This window comes from Prenolepis imparis, unplaced genomic scaffold, assembly GCF_030444845.1.
Source record: "Prenolepis imparis isolate NDT839.2.m4 unplaced genomic scaffold, iyPreImpa1.0 SCAF_8, whole genome shotgun sequence".
Classification (NCBI taxonomy): domain Eukaryota; kingdom Metazoa; phylum Arthropoda; class Insecta; order Hymenoptera; family Formicidae; genus Prenolepis; species Prenolepis imparis.
In genome coordinates this window covers 4,544,909-4,566,135 of record NW_028141166.1, presented here as the reverse complement: position 1 = coordinate 4,566,135, position 21,227 = coordinate 4,544,909, and the positions used below count along the sequence as shown (strand labels likewise).

General features: G+C 33.6%; 2 protein-coding genes across 2 annotated transcripts in view; one reads left to right on the top strand and one right to left on the bottom strand.

Annotated features, from left to right (window-relative positions):
• The window catches only part of LOC145939729 (uncharacterized), a 471,008-nt gene that overhangs the window by 181,787 nt on the left and 267,994 nt on the right, over positions 1-21,227 (top strand). The window lies entirely within an intron of this gene.
• Positions 1-21,227, bottom strand: part of Mdy (diacylglycerol O-acyltransferase) — a 133,038-nt gene that overhangs the window by 72,085 nt on the left and 39,726 nt on the right. Inside the window, exons 4-5 of the mRNA XM_083044286.1 lie at positions 10,945-10,997; positions 2,589-2,697 (exon numbers count right to left, since the gene is read on the bottom strand). Of these exons, the coding sequence (XP_082900412.1) occupies positions 2,589-2,697; positions 10,945-10,997 (162 nt within the window). The remainder of the gene's footprint in view (positions 1-2,588; positions 2,698-10,944; positions 10,998-21,227) is intronic.

Genomic DNA, 21,227 nt, shown 5'->3' with positions numbered 1-21,227 from the left:
ACATGATTAAAGTTAGTTATTAATAGATTCTTCTGTCCTATACAATTTGACCCATAAATGATTCTTAAAGGTCATCTTGACCCATGACTTAAGCACCTTTCTGAACGTAAAATTTCCCGCTCTTTCCGAATCCGGGGTCAAAAATGGAGGTTTCCATTTTAAAAAATCGAGTTGACCTTCAAATGACCTCTAAACTTGACCTCAAGATCAAGTTCTAGGTCACATTAAGTCCCTTTTCTTTAACTCTACAACTTTTGTCTGGGGTATTTCTTCCTAGAATTCGATTATTCTGAGTTATTCAAAGGTTCCAGTCTTTTTTGAACACCCTGTATATATGTATATATGTATATATAATGTTTATACATATATAATATGTAAATGACAGAAATTTTCTAAGTATAATCTCTCGAATAAGATTACCGGAAAAACACCGGCTTATTACGGCTCGGTGTCTCTCGCCGACTGCGATTAAAGATCTTTTAATTAAAGTCGGGGACGAGATTTTTCATAAAGTCCTAACTTTTCTTTGTGATTACTCGTTATTCAAATTGAAAAAGGAAATTAGATCGCCGCGCGCGACAATACACCTATCGAATAGATCGATCGCGCTTACGAAGTACGTCTGCACCATGAGAATTAATTTAAATCCTTTTAATTAGACAAGCGCGCTGCTGCTTTAGTGCTCGCAAACGCAGTCACGTTTTAATTACTTTTCTTCAAACAAAAAAGAAACTATGACATACAATCTGCGCGAGGAAAAATAATAAGATTTTGATTAGATCTCTCATTTAATTGATGACGCGCGCTCCAAAATGGGATTAAATGAGATATCTCACGCTTTGAAAGTAAAAGAAAAAAAAAATGCAGAATTAAAGTGCCTAATGTATATATACATATAATCGTCGAGTGTTCTAATATACAAGAGCTAACGCGAGACGAACGATGCGAGCGCTCACATAAAGTTGTAGATAAAAGAGACTATAAAGTAATTGCATTTGCATATGAATTCTACGCGGCATTTCCCGATGCATCGATTTGCGCAGATAACCATACATATTGCATTTAGATAGAATTTTTGACACGGCAATTTTTGATACGTTTCTTCTCCGAGAATGAATGTAGTACTCCGAAATGAATGTAGAAATGGAGGACAATTAAAAATCAGTTATTTCATTGATTTATGCCTTAACATTTTTCACGTATACAGAGTTATTCTAAATAAATGCGAAAAATTTTGAGAGATGATTCTTTGTCAAAAATTAAAAAGGGAGTCTTTTATATAAACATACATATACATATATTCCTATATCCCTTCCTGAGAAATTACACTCTTTTAAAGAGGGAGATGAAAATTAAGTTTTTATTTTTTTCTTAAATTTGGTTTTTAGTCCATTTTTTTCAATATTTATTATAATTTTGTTTTACTTGCTTTTTATTATTCTAAAATTCAACTTCTCGTAATTCGAAACCTATGCCATTTAGCACTGTGCTGTGCGTGATAATGTATTTTAATTTTTTTCTTGCAAACTATTGATTTTGCAAAAAAAAAATAAAAGAAATAAAAAAGTTCCTAAAGGAATCAAGCTTTCTAACGCATATTTTTATATGATCACATTCCGACCCGTTTGAAAGTTTTAATAAAAAACTGAATAAAGATTGCTAATTTCATCCCCATATACAGAAGGATTAAAAAATATTAATAAGTATCCTTTTCATTTTTCTTTCTTTTTTTTTCTAGTAGAAAATGTTCACCAAATTTCATTTTCTAACTTGTCCAAAATTTGAGAGGAAAAATACTCTTCAGGAAGAATGCTAATTTCATTCCCATATAACGATACAGAAGGATTAAAAAATATTAATAAGTATCCTTTTCATTTTTTTTTCTTTTTAGTAGAAAATGTTCACCAAATTTCATTTTTTAACTTGTCCAAAATTTGAGAGGAAAAATACTCTTCAGGAAGAAATATAGGAGTATATGTTTATAAGACTCTCCCCCCTCGCCCTTAATTTTTAACACAAAATCATCTCTGAAAATTTTTTGCACTTATTTAGAATCACTCTCGGTATATAATCTGTTGAAAATAATGACATTGGAATCTCAGTGTTTCAGCAAATTACAGTATTCCGCAATAGATAATTAGAAAACGGTGCTATTTGCTGAAAAGCAGCATACTCTGCTATACGAGACTTTGAATTTGCTCGCGTTAACACTTTTATGAATGATGCTCTTGTATATGCTCGCAGACACATATGAATGGCATACGTAGACCGGTAAAGTGTGCGAGCGGGTTGAGAATTAATTATGTGTCATGGAAAAAAATGGATTCGTGCGATAAGCCAGGCTCTGGTGAATGTCATGAATAGTTTCAAATCTCGCGGTGAGTGACTGCGTAAACTTGCAGGATTGTTCCTCTTCGCGTGCAGGATATTATTCTAATCGTAGGGCGAGATAACTCGAGAACGATTACTTACATATATGCCGTACGTTATTCTGATCGATCCACCACCGCGGTATGACGTACCACATAGGTAAAAGTCGCATTGTGGGAAAAATTGGCGGATAAAATCATACGTAAAATGGCACTTACCCAGGCTGAATCCGGAATCCTTCACGTGGATGACCACCATCGGGATCAGGACCATCACGACTAGGTTTATGACGTGGAACACCATTCCCGGGCCATGAGCTATGATATCCTGCGGCACAAAAAGATACACAAGTTACGGCAGGAAGTGACTTGCACACAACCAGTGGCATACATATCGCAAATGCAAAAGTAATGACGAAGGAAATAAAATAATGGACACTGTTATAAGAGCGAGTAAGTAGAATTTTCTGTCGCGAATTAAAAGCAATATTGAAGATGAACTATGATAAGAAAGAGAAAATGAGAACTAATATAAAAATAAATAAAACATTTTAAGGTGTGGTTTATTAAATATCGCCACACTTTCATCATAAAAATATAAAAAATATTTATTCATAAGTTAAAATGGAAAAATTGACAAAAAAACAAGAGTTGTTTAGATTCTAATAAATCGAGAAAATAAAATTAAAATTGCAATAAGTGCTACGAATCATTCTTTTCCTTAATTTATTTAAATCACATAATTTTACTTTTCTTAAGATGTCAAAATTAAAAAAAATAATAAATTAATTTCTATTTTTCATGCGAACAAAATAAAAATTCATTCAACTTTATTTTCTTAACTTAAATTCAACATATTAGATTAAATATTTTTTTAATTAGTCGTGGTAATTAATTAATTAAAATTTTCATTAAAATAATTAATTAATTATATAATTAAATAATTAATTATTAAAATAATTAAATTAGAATAATTAAATTAAAATAATTAAAATTTGCTATTAACGATGAAATGATCGATATCAATTGTTGTTGATCCACTATTACATACATAATATTATAAAATTAGTTAAATAATAAAAATCAATATTATCTGTACTATACTGAAAATCAATAATAAATGACAAATCAATAAATTTTTTCATATTATAATTATTGATATTAATTAACACGCTATTAAAGTATTGTAGAGTAATTAGACACTTTGTACAATCGCAAAAGGCTATAAATTGCATAAACTTCAATATAAATAATTAAATGTGATGAGAAGCATGTAAATATCGTGAAACGTGCGGAAACGATAAAAGATAATTACAGTTAAATGAATTCCGCACTGATATATTTTTATATATTTCATGAAGCAAATATAGCAAATTTTTCTGTTTATGCTTCCGACGTGCTCGGTTGGGAACCTACGGGATTCCGAATACGTGTAAATCACCGTCACGTTGGTATGCGTGATGTATCGGGACCGAGATGTAATCCGCGGCGCGCCTGCGGTGAAATTTACGAAAAGTTAAACGTTTACAACAAAACGAAAGTGGATTATTTAAACTTGCGTAACTCGTTACACTGCGGATGATGGATTGATGGAATTCAAGCGAATTTTACTCATCTATTACTAATGAAATATTTTCCTTTCCTTTTCTTAGCATAAAAGTATAAATAACAATTCTTTGATTTTCATCAAAACGATAAAACTTTCCAGTTATAATCCGAAAAATTTATCTGAGCGTCCTATATTCAATACTGACCCCATATAGGCATTACTAAGCATCCAAAATAAGAGCTTGCCAAATTCAAGTCCATTTAGGATCCAGTTAAAATCTAATTTTTATTATTTTTTTTTTTTTTTTTTAATGTCATTTTGATTTGTATGCTTATTAGAGTCGGTCTCAGGTCTGATTAGGTCATCAATGTTTTTCTCAAGACATTTTAATTTAAGCATGTCCAATTATAGCTTATACAGAGTTCAGTTTAAACAAAAAGTGTTTTTAATTATATGAAGAGTGTATAAAATATATTGATATAATTTAAAATCACTGCATGTTGATTTATCAGATGAAGGATCATCACTTAACACGACTTCAATGAGTTAATGACTAATTAAAATTTAATTCAGATAGCAATATGTTTTTTTTTAAATTATGGTCCCTTATCTTACATAATATTAAGCCCGATTTACAAAGACAACATTGGCTCAAGCTAAAATATTTATATTGGCCCAAGTTTGGAAAGCAATAAGGGCTCTAGATAAAAAAGCATCCTAACTTAGGCCCCAAATAAAGTTAGGAAACCTTTATAAGGTTATAGCCTAGGAAACATTTTCATACAGGAAGCACATGCTGAAGTAAATTTTTATTTAAGATTACTTTTTAATCCGATTCAAATACGAACAAAGCGCTTACAGCAAAGCGTTATTTGAACAAAAAGTGAAAAAAAACCTGAGTGTGTACTGTAAACGAAATTACAGTGAATATCCAAAACGTGAGATTACTACGAGATTAATTAACAGAACAAAGTACGTACAAAGGAACGTATAAATCAGAGGCCGTCGCCAGAAGAGCTGGCGTTCGCAAAAATTGAATCACGGTATTTCATTCGTGAGATCGTGCGCCTGTTATAGGATTCAATAAAAAATTACACACCCGTCCCGGGGACAAAGGGTTAATTATTTAAACGCGCCTGTCGGACGCCCCGTTTGACAAAGTATCGCGTGAACGTGATTTATCACCGGCGAGTTATTATGGCGCGGAAACAAACGTGTCCCGATGTGTCCGCGAAGTGTGAGAAACATATCCGCGAAAAAATATCTCGCTTCATCTGCATCACGCATTCGCGCAGCCTCAGCTGCGAAAAACAATAGAGAACCCCCTCATCCCCGCTTCGTTCGCAAAGTTTTGTATCCTGAACTAATTATCCCCGCGGGGGCTCAGAATAGATTCCATAAAGAATGCAGTTTTACAGCTTCCTCGAAACTCAGCCGGTGAAGAATGCACGAGAGCTTCGGAGGATAGTTAAGAAGAAATTCCTCTTCGTCGAAAGCACATTGTCTGCCGAAATCTGCACTAATTAATGAGCTACAGTCGCGGGAAATAAGATATTAAAGAGATTTATAATTTTAGAATTTTCGAACCGGTTATATCACACGTAAATTTGCATATAATCATTTAAAATTATTTATATTTAATTATGATAAATGTAATTAAATATAATTAATATAAAAATATAATAAAAATATTATAATAATAATATAATAATATAATAATAATATAATATAAATATAATAAATATAATAATAATAATAATAATAATAATATATATTTAATGCAATAATTTATATTATAAATTAAATATTTTTATCGGCTCTCAGTATTTCATAACTGAATGTGATTCTTAAATTCGGCCTAAGAGCCAAGCACGAAAATTAATTCTATTTTTTCGGAACGGTATCTCTTGGTTTGAGATTACTAAGTTCCATCAAATTAATAATCCTCGAATGAGCAGTCGCCCGGCAAGCGAAAGACGCGGGTTCAATTCCCGCTTCAGCGACTTTTCGGACCAATATTTTTCTCGCCTATTTTCCCGTTGTAAAAATTCGAGGATTATTAATTTGATGGATTTTTTTTTGATGGATCATTGGCTCTTAGGCCGAATTTAAGAATCACATTCAATTTATATTATATTATTTTATTAAATTTGATTAAATTTGATTTGCGTAAAAAATTTACCGATAGAAAAAACCAACACGTGCGCATATAACATACATATGTATGTATATCTGAAATAAAAAAAAATTGAAAAATATGTAACAAACGATATCACACGCAGTTAAAGGTTAAAACTCGCTCGCGATTCAGAAATCATCCAGCATTCGCATGACAATATGGAAAACAGAGGAAACACGTTTTCCGTCCGGTCAAATATTTACGGAACGCTTGACCCAATTATGGCGTACAAAAGAATACCATAAATTTACGGAGACCGGGGATACGTCTAAACATTTATGCAGCGATACACATCGTATCTATATACGTTCCCGACACAAAAAAAATAGAATTAACACACATTTTATATTCCTTTGAGCGTGTTAAAGCGGATTTAATACCGGTGCAGGAACGACGAAATTAATGACAAGAATTTATCAAAGTATATCCACATGTATAGTAATAAACAAACCTTCAAACATCGTAAAAAATTTTGTTGAAAATCAATAAATTTAATCGCGATTTTTTTATTCAAGTTACTGAAACAATCTTTAAATTAATTAATATCATCAAAACGTATAACGCCGTTTTATTTTAATTAATAAATAAAAATTATTTTTTTATTACATATAAAATATTTTTATCTGCGTTATTTTTCGCTGAAGATAAGCGTGTATAAATGTTGAATAAAGACAGAGCGCTACATTTCTGAAAATGGATACATTTATCACGAGGAATCATCGTCATATCTTTACTATAAACGCGTCGCATATCACATTGTCGCGGTTGACAGGGCAGTTAAAAAATACAGCCTGCAAGCGGACGTGACCGATAAGTTTTCCGTGCCATCAGATAACCGTGCGTTAAATTATCAAACGCGGGGATGAATTGCGCGCAAACGGCTCGCATAATAAAACCCGACAATTTCATCCGAATGTAAGCGCGATCACGTAAATGGTTCGCGAATGCATGCGAAAACGCGAGCAGAAGTTATCCACGCGCGCGATATGTTAGTTCTGAGTATTAATTTGCTATATATTATTCATACGGGACTCTGCGCGCGCCCGAATAATTCATACAACGTTGTAATTATGCGTTCGTCATTAGCCGAATTATTAGTCAATTAGCGGCCGGCGATTAATCAGTGAGTGGTAATTACCTACGTGCGCCGATATCGCTCCGCAGTTTGTGTGTCAATGACGCGGGGATTTCAATTCAGAAAAGGAAGCCGACAAATCGAATTCGACGTTTCAACAGACATAGAGCGGATTATACATCGGGTTGATTATACGCATCATGTGTAAAGTAGTCGCATATACGCGTAAAATCACCTAAACATCTATCCCGTGCATGAAAATGCAAATGCGAATTCTTGTTAATTTGTTCTTCAATTTTTATATAATATTATATAATATATATTAATACAATATGTAATATAATATAATATAATTAATATTATATAATTAATATTAATATTATATTTATAATATATTATTATTGATATTTTATATAATTAATATTATATAATATTATATGAAAATTGAATATATTGTATTATAAGTGCGAAAAAATTTACAAGATGATTCTATGTCGAAAATTAGAGAGAGTCTTTTATATATAAACATATGTATTCCTATATCCTACCCTAAGAAGTTATACTTCTTCAAAAGAAGAGGTAAAAATTAGGTTATTATATTTTTTCTCAAATTTTGGACAAATTAAAAGAATAAAATTTGATAGACATTCTCCACTAGTAAAAGAACTTATTAATATGTTTTTTTTTTATTCTCGTCGTATTGTTATAAGCAGATGAAACTAGTAACCCCTATTCAATTTTTTATTAAAATTTTTTAATGAGTCAAAATGTGATCATCTAAAAATATGCGTTAGAAAGCTTGATACGCTTTAGAAACTTTTTTATTTTTTTCGTAAAATCAATAGTTTTCAAGAAAAAAAATAATTACGATGCACAACTCGATGCTATATAGATTTCGAGTTACGAAAAGTTAAATTTTAAATTTTAAATTTTAAAATAAAAAAAATAAGCAACACAAAATGTCCATCAAATTTTACTTTTTTAATTTGTCCAAAATTTGAGAAAAAAAACCTAATTTTTATTTTCCCCTTTGAAGGAGAGTAACTCTTTAGTGAGAGATATAGGAATATATGAAAAACCTCCCTTAATTTTCGACAAAGAATTATCTCCAAAAATTATTCGCACCTGTTTAGAATTACCTTGTATGAACATTCCTAATTCAACATTTTTTTTTAAATTTCTGACATTGCAAACTTACTGAATTCCGAGCTTCGCGCGGAATAATCAAAAAGTCGCGCGTTCATTCGATCCATGATAATTTTTCGATTCGCGAATGATCGTCGCGAAATTACAATTGGCGGTATAATGTAATTATACTGACATTTACATAACGAACCGCGCGTAACACAAAGAATAACTAACGAACATGCTCACTGTACAAAGGAATACGCAATGCGCGATAAAAGGTCCATTAATGCGTCGCTATATTTCGTATAACGCTCGGAGAATCAACGAGACTTCACAATACGAGGATGACCGGACGCGCGTTTCATCGGCCGGTGATCACTTTTACGACGCGACGATAAGGGAACACATCGTGTGAGAGATTTTCGACGTTAAAATCCCGCTCTGCTGTCCGCCGGCATTATCAGGGCAGATAAAGCACTATATATGGCACCGTACGCGTCGACTTTCACCCTCTCGTGGCCAGGAAAAATATCGCCACCCTTATCTACCAGCCGTGCGGGATCGTCAAATCGATCGAATTGATTCGCAGACTTGGGCCAAGTCAAGTTACGACCAATAATAATCTGCGCTGCGACTTTAAACGATATATTCTTGGACATAACGATTGTTTGAGTAGTAAAAAAAACGCCTCACCGATACTTAATCTATTTATAATAAACGAATTCGTGATATAGAATTTTATGGAATCTCTAGCGTTATACTGCATTCCTATATCAAGTGTATTTTATTATATAATAATAATTAAATAATTTTATAATTTCCATAAAGGAGGAGATCGAACTGACAATATGACAAGAATTTGTGAAATAGAATGAAACCGTACTTTCCTTATATATTGTTCGCCAAAAAGGCGAACAATGTAACGTTTTGGAATATTTTGCAAAGTGAAATTGACAGTTCATCGATATTAAAGGCCGAACGAGAGCTCGAAGAAGGATAAAACGCAACAAATGTCTCTCTCTCTCTCTCTCTCTCTCTCTCTCTCTCTCTCTCTCTCTCTCTCTCTCTCTCTCTCTCTCTCTCTCTCTCCTATAGTATAGTATTTCTGATACTTTTCCCTATAATTGTAGAAAGTTACTCGCCACGAGTTCCCCCATCATATCATTATTATTTAGTTCTCCGGCTTTCTTTATAAAAAAGAGAACAAAGGGAAAGAAACAGAGTCTGTCGAAGGTGAAAAGTGGTGCAATGTGTCCCTCGGTTCCTCATGTTTATTTCTCTTTGTCTTCCTCTTTTTATTTTTGATTGCTCCTCGATGTCTGTTCCGCGAGTGCGAAAAGAAAAAGAAGAATAAGAAAGAGCGAAAAAGCACACGAGTAACTTCTCTTCAAGATGAGAATTTTCTTTCTAAGGTTTCGTCATATCATAAAACTCGAATGCGTTTATTTTCGTGATGAAGTGCGGTGGATTTTGACAAAATACAATAGCGCTTATTTTTATTATCCAATTTTTCTTTACTTTATTAATTTTAAGTCAAAGATAATTTAAGAAAAGAAAATTAATCGCGCGCGTATTTAAAAAAATATTAAAGAAAAAAAGAGAGTTTTATATTACATAAAATATTTCTTTAATTATATAATCATATACAGAATGTTTCTAAAAAAGCGAAAAATTTTAGGAAATGATTCTTTATCGAAAATTAAGGGAAATTTTTCATATATTCCTATATCTCTCACTAAAGAGTTACACTTCTTCAAAGGGGGAGGTGAAAATTAGGTTTTTATTTTTTTTCTTGAAAACTATTGATTTTACGAGAAAAAAAATAAAACAAATAAAAAAGTTTCTAAAAGAATCAAGCTTTCTAACGCATACTTTTACATCATAATTTCAGTCGGTTAAAAAGTTCTAATAAAAAATTGAAAAGGACTTGTTAGCTTCATCCCCTTATTATCCGAGAAGATTAAAAAAATATTAATAAATATCCTTTTTACTAGTGGAAAATATTCGTAAAATTTCTTTTTTTTTTACTTGTCCAAAATATGAGAAAAAAATTGAAAACCTAATTTACACCTCCCTTTTTGGAAAAGTATATGTTTATATGAAAAACACCCCTTAATTTTCGACGAAGAATTATTTCTTAAAGTTTTTTGCACTTATTTAGAAACACCCTGTAAAATCGGATTTATAATCAAACTATAAACGTTATAGAAACAAATTAGATTTTTTTCGTAGAGAGATATGACATTTTTTCTCTATAATACCTTCCGTTATTGGCGATACTCATTAAAATATGCGTCCATATTAGACATACCATCAGCATACATTAATAAAAATATGCGAATGATTACAACGCACACACTGTATCGAGTGGAACAAATAAATTAATCGTATGCGAAATTTTACAAAGCTGTTACCGAGATGCAGCCCCGCCAATTCTTTTATTTCCAATCGATACAATGCGAGCAGAGCGTCGACGCTATTAAGGGCAATAAATTACAATGTAACGCCTCCCTTGTCGAACGAGTTGCGGTATCGTGCGACTATCGTTCAGTCGATTACCCGGATATTGGATTTGCTCACTTTCCGCTCGCACGCCCCCTTATACATATGTATACCAAAATATTTGGAAGAAAAATTCACTCACTACGGACAGTCCTTTCTCGATCAGCAGACAAAGAACCACCGGTAGGATGGAATCTGCAAAACAAACAAAAAGGAAAAAGAGTTAGTTTATCGATCATACGACTCCACGTCGCGTCGCTCTTTCTCTCTTCGCGAATTTGTCATTCTCTCTTGCTTTCTTCCCTCTTCCTCTCTCTTTTTAAAACCGGCCGAACATCGAAATGTGCAGTCGACCGATCGGCAGCCGAGCCGAAGAGAGGAAGTGACAAGGGCTTGTCACTCGGAGTGACGGTATAGAAGCGAGCGAATGAGAGAGATATACAGGGTGTTTCTAAATAAATGCGAAAAATTTTAGAAGATGATTCTTTGTCGAAAATTAAAGGGGGTTTTTCATATAAACATATATTCCTATATCCCTTCCTGAGGAGTTACACTTCTTCAAAGGTTCTAAAAGGGTAAAAAGTTCTAATAAAAAATTGAATAGGGATTGCTAGATTTATCCCTATACATATGTAACATGGAGCATGTCAAGTGCGAGACTTTTATTATTGCAAAAAAATCGCTTTTTTCATTTTTTAACAGCTAAATTTTATCCTTAATCTCTACACTAAAACCTAGGAGTTACAGAATGTTATCTTTTATGGTTTAAAAATGGCATCTCATTCTATCTTGACATACCAGATATGTGGTTAACAATATGACGGAACTAGAATCGCACAAATGCATCTGCCATTTTGAATTTTGAAAATCTGCGCTCGAATTTCGACCAAAAACTTTTTGAGTTATATGCAATTTATACGTGCAAAGTCATAAAATAAGGTGCCATTTTTAAATCGTAAAAGATAACACTCTGTAACTTTTAGATTTTAGTAAGGATATTAAGGATAAAATTTAGCTGTTAAAAATGGAAAAAGAAGGTCAGTTTTATTGCAATAAAAGTGGCTCACTTGACATGGAATGCTCCACATATATTAGATTAAAAAATTAATAATAATAGATTTAAAAAATATTAATAAGTATCCTTTTTATTTTTTAGTAGATGTCCATCAAATTTAATTTTTAAACTTGTCCAAAAAATTTAAGAAAAAAATTAAAAACCTAATTTTCACCTCCCCCTTTGGAGTACAACTCCTCAGGGAGAGATATAGGGAGGAGTATATGTTTATATGAAAAATCCCCCTTAATTTTCGACAAAGAATCATTCCCTAGAGTTTTCCGCACTTATTTAGAAACACCTTGTATATGCGGAGAAAAAGAGAAGGAAGAGAGGACAGGCGAGCGTGTGGCGAAAGCTGCGCAGGGAGGATAAATGCTGCCGGTGATCGAGAGCATCGCTCTCGAAGGGAGGACACACAAAAAAAGAGAGAGAGAGAGAGCAAGCCGATATCGAACTAGCAGCGACGAAAGCGCCTCGTCGATAAATCATCCAAAATAGCACTCGATATAAAGCGGAAGTACGATTGGGCGTACATCGAGCAGAGAGCGACGCGCGCTCGGAGGAAAACAATATCGTCCCCGATCCCGACTCTATCCGCGGAATAAAAACGGAATGCGCGTGTTTCGTAATCGTTTATTCAATTCTAAATTTTTGTCGCGCAGTCTCGTCCGCGACTATGAAATTGCGTGCATTACTGCGCGAAGAGACTGTCGCATTCCGGAAATTTTATAGAACGTAAGTTATGAATCCGTCGTTGCGAATTCTTCTACGATTTATCGTCAGAATGACAAGGATGAATGCTTGGATAAATTTTTCTCTGTTGAGATTAATTTGTCGAAAGGTCACTATTCGTCAGAATTGATAAATAATCGTCCCGTTAGGTAATTTTTGATTAAACGTCTCGTTGTGTAATTTATCAAATAAATTCTTTCGAAGAATAAAATCAAAATATCTAAATTCGAGATAAAAGATTATTTTTATTTAAAATATTGATTTTTGTGCGAGAGAGTTTCTGTTTGTTAAATATTCTTAAAAAAATACAATGAGATGTATCTCTCTTAATTTACATATGAAAAAGAATCATAAAAGAGATATATCGTATATTAATAGATCGTAATTATAGACACAGTATCTGATTATATAGGGTATTTCCTAAGTAAGTACAAAAAAATTGAAAAGGATATTCCTTGGCTTATTTTATGAAGAAAAGGTCCTATAAACTGCTTTAGTTTCAAAATATAAAATGTTAAAGTTGTGAAAAAAAATATAAAAACTATGGAAGTAGACTGATTAAACACACCGTACTTTGAATCTTCAAAATATTAAACAAAATAAAGCAGTTGGCTTATTGATACTCACGATTATGTTTTTAAACAACTAATTTTTACAGCTTTTATAATTTCTTACCTTAACTCAAAAACGGTTCATCGTTAAAAAAAATACAAGAGGCAATTTTTGTAGTTTTATTAAAAAATTGTTAAACTTGGAAAAAACAGTGATGTATTTTCTCTCACGTGTACCAAATTTGAATAAAATATCTTTAAACGTTTTCGAGGTTTTCAAAATTTTCATATTTTTTTCACAACTTTGACATTTTATAATTTGAAAATGAAGTAGTTTAGGGCATATGTTTATAGAACCTTTTCTTCATAAAATAAGCCAAAGAATATCCCCTACAATTTTTTCATACTTATTTAGGAAACACCCTGCACATACATTTGCAAGCGAAGAACCGCATTCGATATATTAAGGCTCCTGGGTGCTCACACCGCGGCCATATTGGAATCGTGACGTCAGAGGCGAGAAAACACACGCTAAAAATTTTTAGATGCCATTTCTAAATAAAAACATATTTGCATAAAATAACACTTAAGATCTCTTTAATACACTTCTAAAAAACGCCGAAAACTATTCTTTTCCCTTTATAATCAATCAACAGCCGTAAAATATAATATTATGAGGTCTAGTTCGTCTGGTCTTTGCACATGCGCAGTCATTCCGCATGTCAAAGTCTGATACCTCGATCATTTTACGGTTGTTGATTGACTGTCAAGGGAAAAGAATAGTTTTCGGCGTTTTTTACAAGTGTATTAAAGAGATCTTAAGTGTTATTTTATGCAAATATGTTTTTATTTAGAAATGGCATCTAAGAAATCTCAACGTGTTATTTCTCGCCTCTGACGTCACGATTCCAATATGGCCGCGGTGAGCACCCAGGAGCCTTAAATCGGATTCGTATCTATGCATTCGTATACATGGGAAGACCGAACGGGATTATCGAGGATCGATCCTAAAAACGGGGTTATTGACGAAATACAAAGATTTCTCTTTTATTTCACGTCGTTTCTCTTATCGTTTCCCGCATCGTCGCCGGAATCGCGAACACTCGGACACTTTCGAAGATTACGTGAGTTTTCAGCGTGGATGAGACACGCGATAGCGGTAAGATTTCACCGCGAGTGACTCATCGTATTCCTCGAGGTATCATCCGCTCTCTGGGATAAAATATAGGCGAAACTTAAATAAGTTTAAGAGATGCAACCGGATGATAGGCAAACTCGCAGGATTGGGAATTGCGAAGGCATCACGTCGAAATGTGAATCCGACGTGAGGATCCGGAGGAAATGCATGCGCCTGCGGCGAATCGAGAGAATTTTAGCAGGGCACGAATTATTATTAATGTTCTTAATGAAAACATTGGCTATGCATTGTTTTCAAGAAATTTAATCCTCTCGACGCGCCGACGGGAAACATTTTAATATATTTAATACGCACAATCTGCAGTTGTCAGGGTTCATTAAAACGGGAAAATTTTCGTCCGACTACAAAAAAATATATTATATATAATACGAAAACAGATTTTTGCTTCAATAAAGTTTCAACATTGCTCCGAAAAAGGATTTTAAATATTATAGAATTTGAATATTTTAACTAATTAGCTGTCTGTCACTTCTCTTGATTGAAATGTCTACGTTACAAAAATAATCGAGTTGCCTTTATCACGACGAACTATATGGTCGTGAAATCTTTATACAGGGGAACAGTTATTACAAGATATGGGTCGGATATAACAGGTCGTGCATAATTAGTAATTTTCGCGTTACACGCAAGTATCATATATTACTGTAATGATTGTACGTACGCGCGAGTATTTTTGCCTCTTGCAGCTATTATTAAGTGCGCGAACGTTTGCGCTGTTCGAGTTCTCCGTTTTATGCTAATCCCAAATTAATTTTAGCTAACAAAGAAAATAAGTCGCATGCTGACGCGTGTAAAATGTAAAGCAGGCAATCAAGAACACGTTAGTCACAATTAGTTGTTCTGCAGTAATTTTCATGTAGAGCCTAAACTCCTCTCGTTACTACTTCGGAAAGTCTCAAGTCATTCTTATGTCATTAATCGAGTTTTCAGTTAACAAATCTTTTAATGCAGATTACCATAAAATAAAGCGCAAAAAATAATTACAAACACGTGCATTTCGTGTTAGGAAAAACCGCGAGTGCAGCTTTTGTATTTTCTTTCGACCGATTGAGCGATTGGTAGAAAGCTTGTTTGAGACTTTGTGAACTTCGATAATGACGCTATTATCACTTTACAGCTCAATGAATGTTTTCACATTTTCCCGACGAATTTGTATGTTAACTTGATTTACGAGAACAAATGTTGCCCAAGAGGATTATCAAACCCGTTGGCTTGTTGTTGCAACGTGTATTAAAATTTACATTAGTGTCAATATATATTCTGTTATAGTATTATTTCATAACAAATGCGTTATAAAAAATAATCTGTCGTGAAAAATATTATCCAATAATAATAATAATATTATTATCAAATTAAAACATGAAATTTCATGATTATTTTCAAAAAAATATATACAATACAGGATGATTCTAAATAAATGCGAACAATTTTAGGAGATGATTCTTTGTCGAAAATTATATAAGCAGAGAGAGTCTTTCATATAAACATATACTTTTACATTCCCTCCTTGAGGAATTACACTTTTCCAAAAAGGGAGGTGAAAATTAGGTTTTTATTTTACCCTCAAATTTTGTTTTGCTTACTTTTTTATTCTAAAATTTGACTTCTCTTAACTCAAAGCTTATTTGACACTGTATTGTGCATGATAATGTATTTTAATTTTTTTTGCAAACTAATAATTTTACGAAAAAAATAAAAGAAATAAAAAAGTTTCTAAAGAAATCGAGCTTTCTAACACATATTTTTAGATGATTACGTTTCGACTCGATAAAAAGTTCTAACAAAAAATTGTATAGGGGTTGCCAGTTTCATCCCTATATAATGATACGGGAGGATTAAAAAATATTAATAAGTACCCTTTTTACTAGTAGAAAATGTCTATCACAAATGTCATTTTTTTAACTTGTCGAAAATGTTTATATGAAAGACGCCCCTTAATTTTTCACAAAAAACATCTAAAATTTTTCGCATTTATTTAGAATCACCCTGTATACATAACACATAAAATTATCTCATTTCGCGCAAATAAAAATTGTTCAACCTTTCTATATACTTATATTTTACTTATTATCATTTTACTTTTTATTCGTTTCTCATGCTTCATTGCTGGCCACAAAGAAATTCAAGCCTGGTCCATATCGGATGAGCAAAGGTTAAGCGATGATTGTTACTACATGTTCACGTCGGCTAATTACGAGTTCTTTGAATTCGAATACGCTTCACAAATTACTGTTTCTGGCCTTCGGCGATTCGTAGGCTCGCGTTTCATCGGACGAATTACGAGCGGAACTATGGAGAAAAAAAAACGCGGAGGCGTTTATTCGGTAAATTAAGCGCATCGTTCAAAGTGCATGAAAACGTTCGAGAAATTGGAAGCACGGCCGCTTTGATAAGAGGATTGAAATAAAGCGCCGGAAACAATCGCTTTTGCCTAACCGATGAATAAGACGCCCCATTGAAAATACCTCGATAACGTTCCCATTTACGTAACAAAAATACTTCCGAAATGTAAAAAAGGAAAAAAAGAAGAGAGGGTAGAGGTTGAACATAAGTTGAAAATTTGAGTCGCTGTGGGAGCACGAATCGTTTTAACTACAAATTTGTTTATTAATAAATCTAATTTATAAAAAAATATTTTTTTTTAATTATTTGGAACAGACAAGGTGTTTCTTATAAATTTTTGGGTGCTGAAAACGATGGCGCAAGCCACTTTTCACCAGCACGTCAGGTTTCCGAAATAATTAAGATTTAATATACAAAAATGATTTGTTTGCAATATTTTAAATTTTTTTATAAAAAAGGTTACGACGTTATTTTGAAATTCTGATCAGAAGTCATGAATGTATTATTTATCCCCTATAAAATGCATTTTTTTCGATAGCTTACTTTTTAGCCATATTAGCCATGTTAAGAAGGATTTAAATACAGAATTTTGCTAAAATAGTAAATATTCCGTTGTGAATTTATTGTGATAGATTCCACTAAATATATAAGTATTTATGTATGTCTCATTATTGGGTATCCCTATATAAGAAATAGGTTCCAACTTTAATCTTTCATAACATGGCTAAAAAGTAAGATATCGAAAAAAACGAATTTTATACAGGATAAACAATACATTCATGACATCTGATCACAATTTCCAGATAATTAACTTTTTTACAAAAAAATCTCAAATATCGCATTTTTTACACTTTAAACCTCAATTATTTTTTAAATCTGACGTGCTGGTGTTTGGTTTCTAGCACCTAAAGATCTATAAGAAACACTTTGTTCAGGTTTAAAATAATTTTTAACTGTAAACTAGTGTAATCAATAACAAAGTTATAACTATAGTAATATTTACAAACCAGTATCCTCAAAAAACTACAGTAAAACTAAATATGATTAATATGAAAAAGTTCTAACGTGTCTCGCTTCAAATCGTCGGATTTGAGATTTTTTTTTAACTCAAAGCTGCGCGATTTAAAAACCATTTGTTGCCGGTGAAACTTTTATTAAAATTATCCGTCTCACCCGCGAGCGCATAACTTGTAAACCCTGCCAATCAATCTATGCCCGAAAGTCCAGAGATAGAATCTGGAAAGCGCCGCGAGGCAACGAAATTCCTCTCGCTCTTCTCGCGGTGAAATAGGTGAATAGGCGAAATATACGAGCGCGAAAGTGAAAACTGTTAGTGATGAACGCGGGAAGGATCGGGCCGTCGTTGCCGGAATATTGATAATCCGGGAAACGTATCGGTTTTGGCGTCTGACACTCCAGCGTTGGCGTTAATTAATGAAAACAAACGACGTCTCATATTTCAGAATATCTCCGACTTTCCTCTCCCGACGTCGCTCGCGCTTTTTTTTTTTTTTTTTTTTTCTTCTTTTGCGAGATAGTCCAACAGATAGGAGATTCGAGGAGAAATTTGGAGAAAGAGAGGACGGGGCGAGGGGGAGATGTATAAATCCGGCCAATGTCGAGCACGGCTCGCTAATAGATATTAATGGAACCCTTTTCGTCGTGAAAATTTGCTCGGTTTTTCACGCCGACCGCGAGGCACGATCGCAAAAGCCTTCAGAGCTCGTCCGAGAGGAATTAAGCGAGGAAAAAATGGGGGTTTTGACGAGAATCCCTCGCGGAGAGGGAAGGGCTTAATGAGCAAAGGGGGCATAGCAAACCTAGCCGCGGCGATTGCGGCGCATAATTTCACGTATACGCAAACGAACGTATGCATTTTTTCTTTCATCTACTTTTGAACTCCATTTGGTGTCGTGAAAACAATGTTTTCACGACGCGACGCCGACGGTTTGTTTCATGACGGATACCGGCCGGATTTATGAGCGATGGACGGTCGCCGTTAAAATGATACGGCGATGCCGACTCGTTGTTGCATCGAGGCCGGCATTCGAATGCATTTTATCGCATGAGCTGCCGGCGGTACGTCAACGTCGAAAAATCGATGAAATATTTCCTTTTGCCCGTTTGGCACCGCGCGCTTGTTTGTTCTTAGTATTTGCCATGCAGTATGTTATACAATCCATGTATAAAAGCAAAAAAAATTCAATAAGAACGAAGCAGACAAGATGGGATACGTTATTTTATCTCGCGCAAAGATATTTTAAAAAATTAATTTTTATATTTACTACGTCTTCTGTTAGCCATCTGCGCTGAAAGTTTTATCACGATCAAACTTATATGTTGATTGAAGACAGGAAGTTTGTGTTTCTTGCTTCATTTCTTGCATTTTTCTTTCAACTTTTAAATCAACATTTAAGTGTTTATATATAGAGTAAATATGAACTTATACGAGGGCAGTTCGATAAGTCAGTGACTTTTACAAGATATGGCATTCAAATCGCAATCTAATTTTATTTCTGATATTTACCATCTTATTTAAGTATACACACCAAGTTTCAAGTAGATCTGTCAAATAGAAATTTTTTGACAGCGTTCTAAAGCGGATAAGTTTGTGTTTTTTGCTAAAATGGAAAAAAGTGAATTTCGTGTGCTAATAAAACATTACTTTTTGCGTGGAAAAACCATTAAAAACCAAAAAGTATTATGGGGACTCTGCTCCGTCGCATGGAATGGTTCACAAATGGTTCACTGAATTTCGTTGTGGTCGTACAAGCATGAATGATGCTGAACGCCCGGGACGTCCGAATGAGGTCACAACTGAAGAAACAGTCAATAAATCCATGATATTGTATTGGACGACCGTCGAGTGAAGATACACGAGATAACCAAGATGGTAAACATCTCAAACGAACGTGTTTTTAATATCTTGCATAAACATTTGGGCATGAAGAAGCTGTCGGCCAGATGAGTGCCGCGCTTGCTCACAATCGACCAAAAACCACAACGAAATTCAGTGAACCACTTGTGAACCATTCCATATGACGGAGCAGAGTCCCCATAATACTTTTTTAGCTTTTCTTCAGTTTCCTTAATGCTTTTTCCACGCAAAAAGTAATGTTTTATTAGCACACGAAATTCACTTTTTTCCATTTTAGCAAAAAACACAAACTTATCCGCTTTAGAACGCTGTCAAAAAATTTCTATTTGACAGATCTACTTGAAACTTGGTGTGTATACTTAAATAAGATGGTAAATATCAGAAATAAAATTAGATTGCGATTTGAGTGCCATATCTTGTAAAAGTCACTGACTTATCGAACTGCCCTCGTACGTATATTTATACAAACCCTCTGTCTCTGAAGGGAGGATATACTTAACATGTAAATATTATCATTAAAAATATTATGTACATCTAAAAATAAAATTATCGTAGATACGTCACTCGTATCCTTAGAAAGTTGAATCTAAAAGCAAACAAAAAAAGGTATCTCTGCAACGAGAAGCAAAGAGACACCTTAAGGAATTGCAGTAATATGCCACGTAACGACGAGGCCATCGTGTTAACGGGATGAAATTTTTCTGAGGTTTTATCGGAAGGTGAAAGAGAGAAAAAGGGAAGAGGAGAAGAAGAAAAGGGAAAAAGAAATGGCCAATGGTCAAAAATATACGAGTATAAGTATGGGACAGACAGTGACATCCTCACAGGCTCGAGGGTAATCGACCTCCATCTTCTCGAGTATCTCTCCAATTTCAACCGCTAATTAAGACTTTTACCTTTTTCCACGACGAGTCTCTCCTATCTCTCGGAACGTCTCGGACGGCTGCGTATCGTCGCGTCAAATCGGTTAGTTACAAAAAGATCAAATTCTGGTAGGAGGCGGATCTTAATTAGATTCTGACATCGAGTTGGCGACATTCTTTCGACGCGTTTTATGAAAGTTTGATAAACTGGCCGGACGCCAGGCAAGAGGGCGACCGTCTTATTGCCGAGTTCTTCTCCTTGCTGACACAGTAATTAAAGTAAATTAACACGAAGATTGTCGCCAGATGTACTCTTCTTTCAATAAATCGGTATTGCTTTTACTTAATTTTTTTCAATGTTTAGTTTTTATTTTTATTCCGTCGCTAAAATCGTTCAAAGTTTAAGCGTAAAGTTTGATCTGACGTCGAATATATGTATATATAGAATGATTTTAAATAAGTGCAAGGAATTTTAGGAGATGATTCTTTGTACGAATTAAAGGGGGGAGTCTTTCTCATATAAACATATACTCCTATATCCCCCTTGCACTCCCCCAAAATATAAATTAGGTTTTTATTCTTTTTCTAATTTTGGACAAATTTAAAAAATTGTAATTTGGTGGATGTTTTCTACTAGTAAAAAGAATGCTTATTAATATTTTTTTAGGGTATATTCCGAACGGTGTTAGTTTGGCTTATTTTTTTTCTAGATTGACAGCCACTTCATAAAATAAAGAAGTATTCTGAATCTGTCATAGTACATCTGTAAAACTACAATATAATATGCAATGTAAAAAATGGAC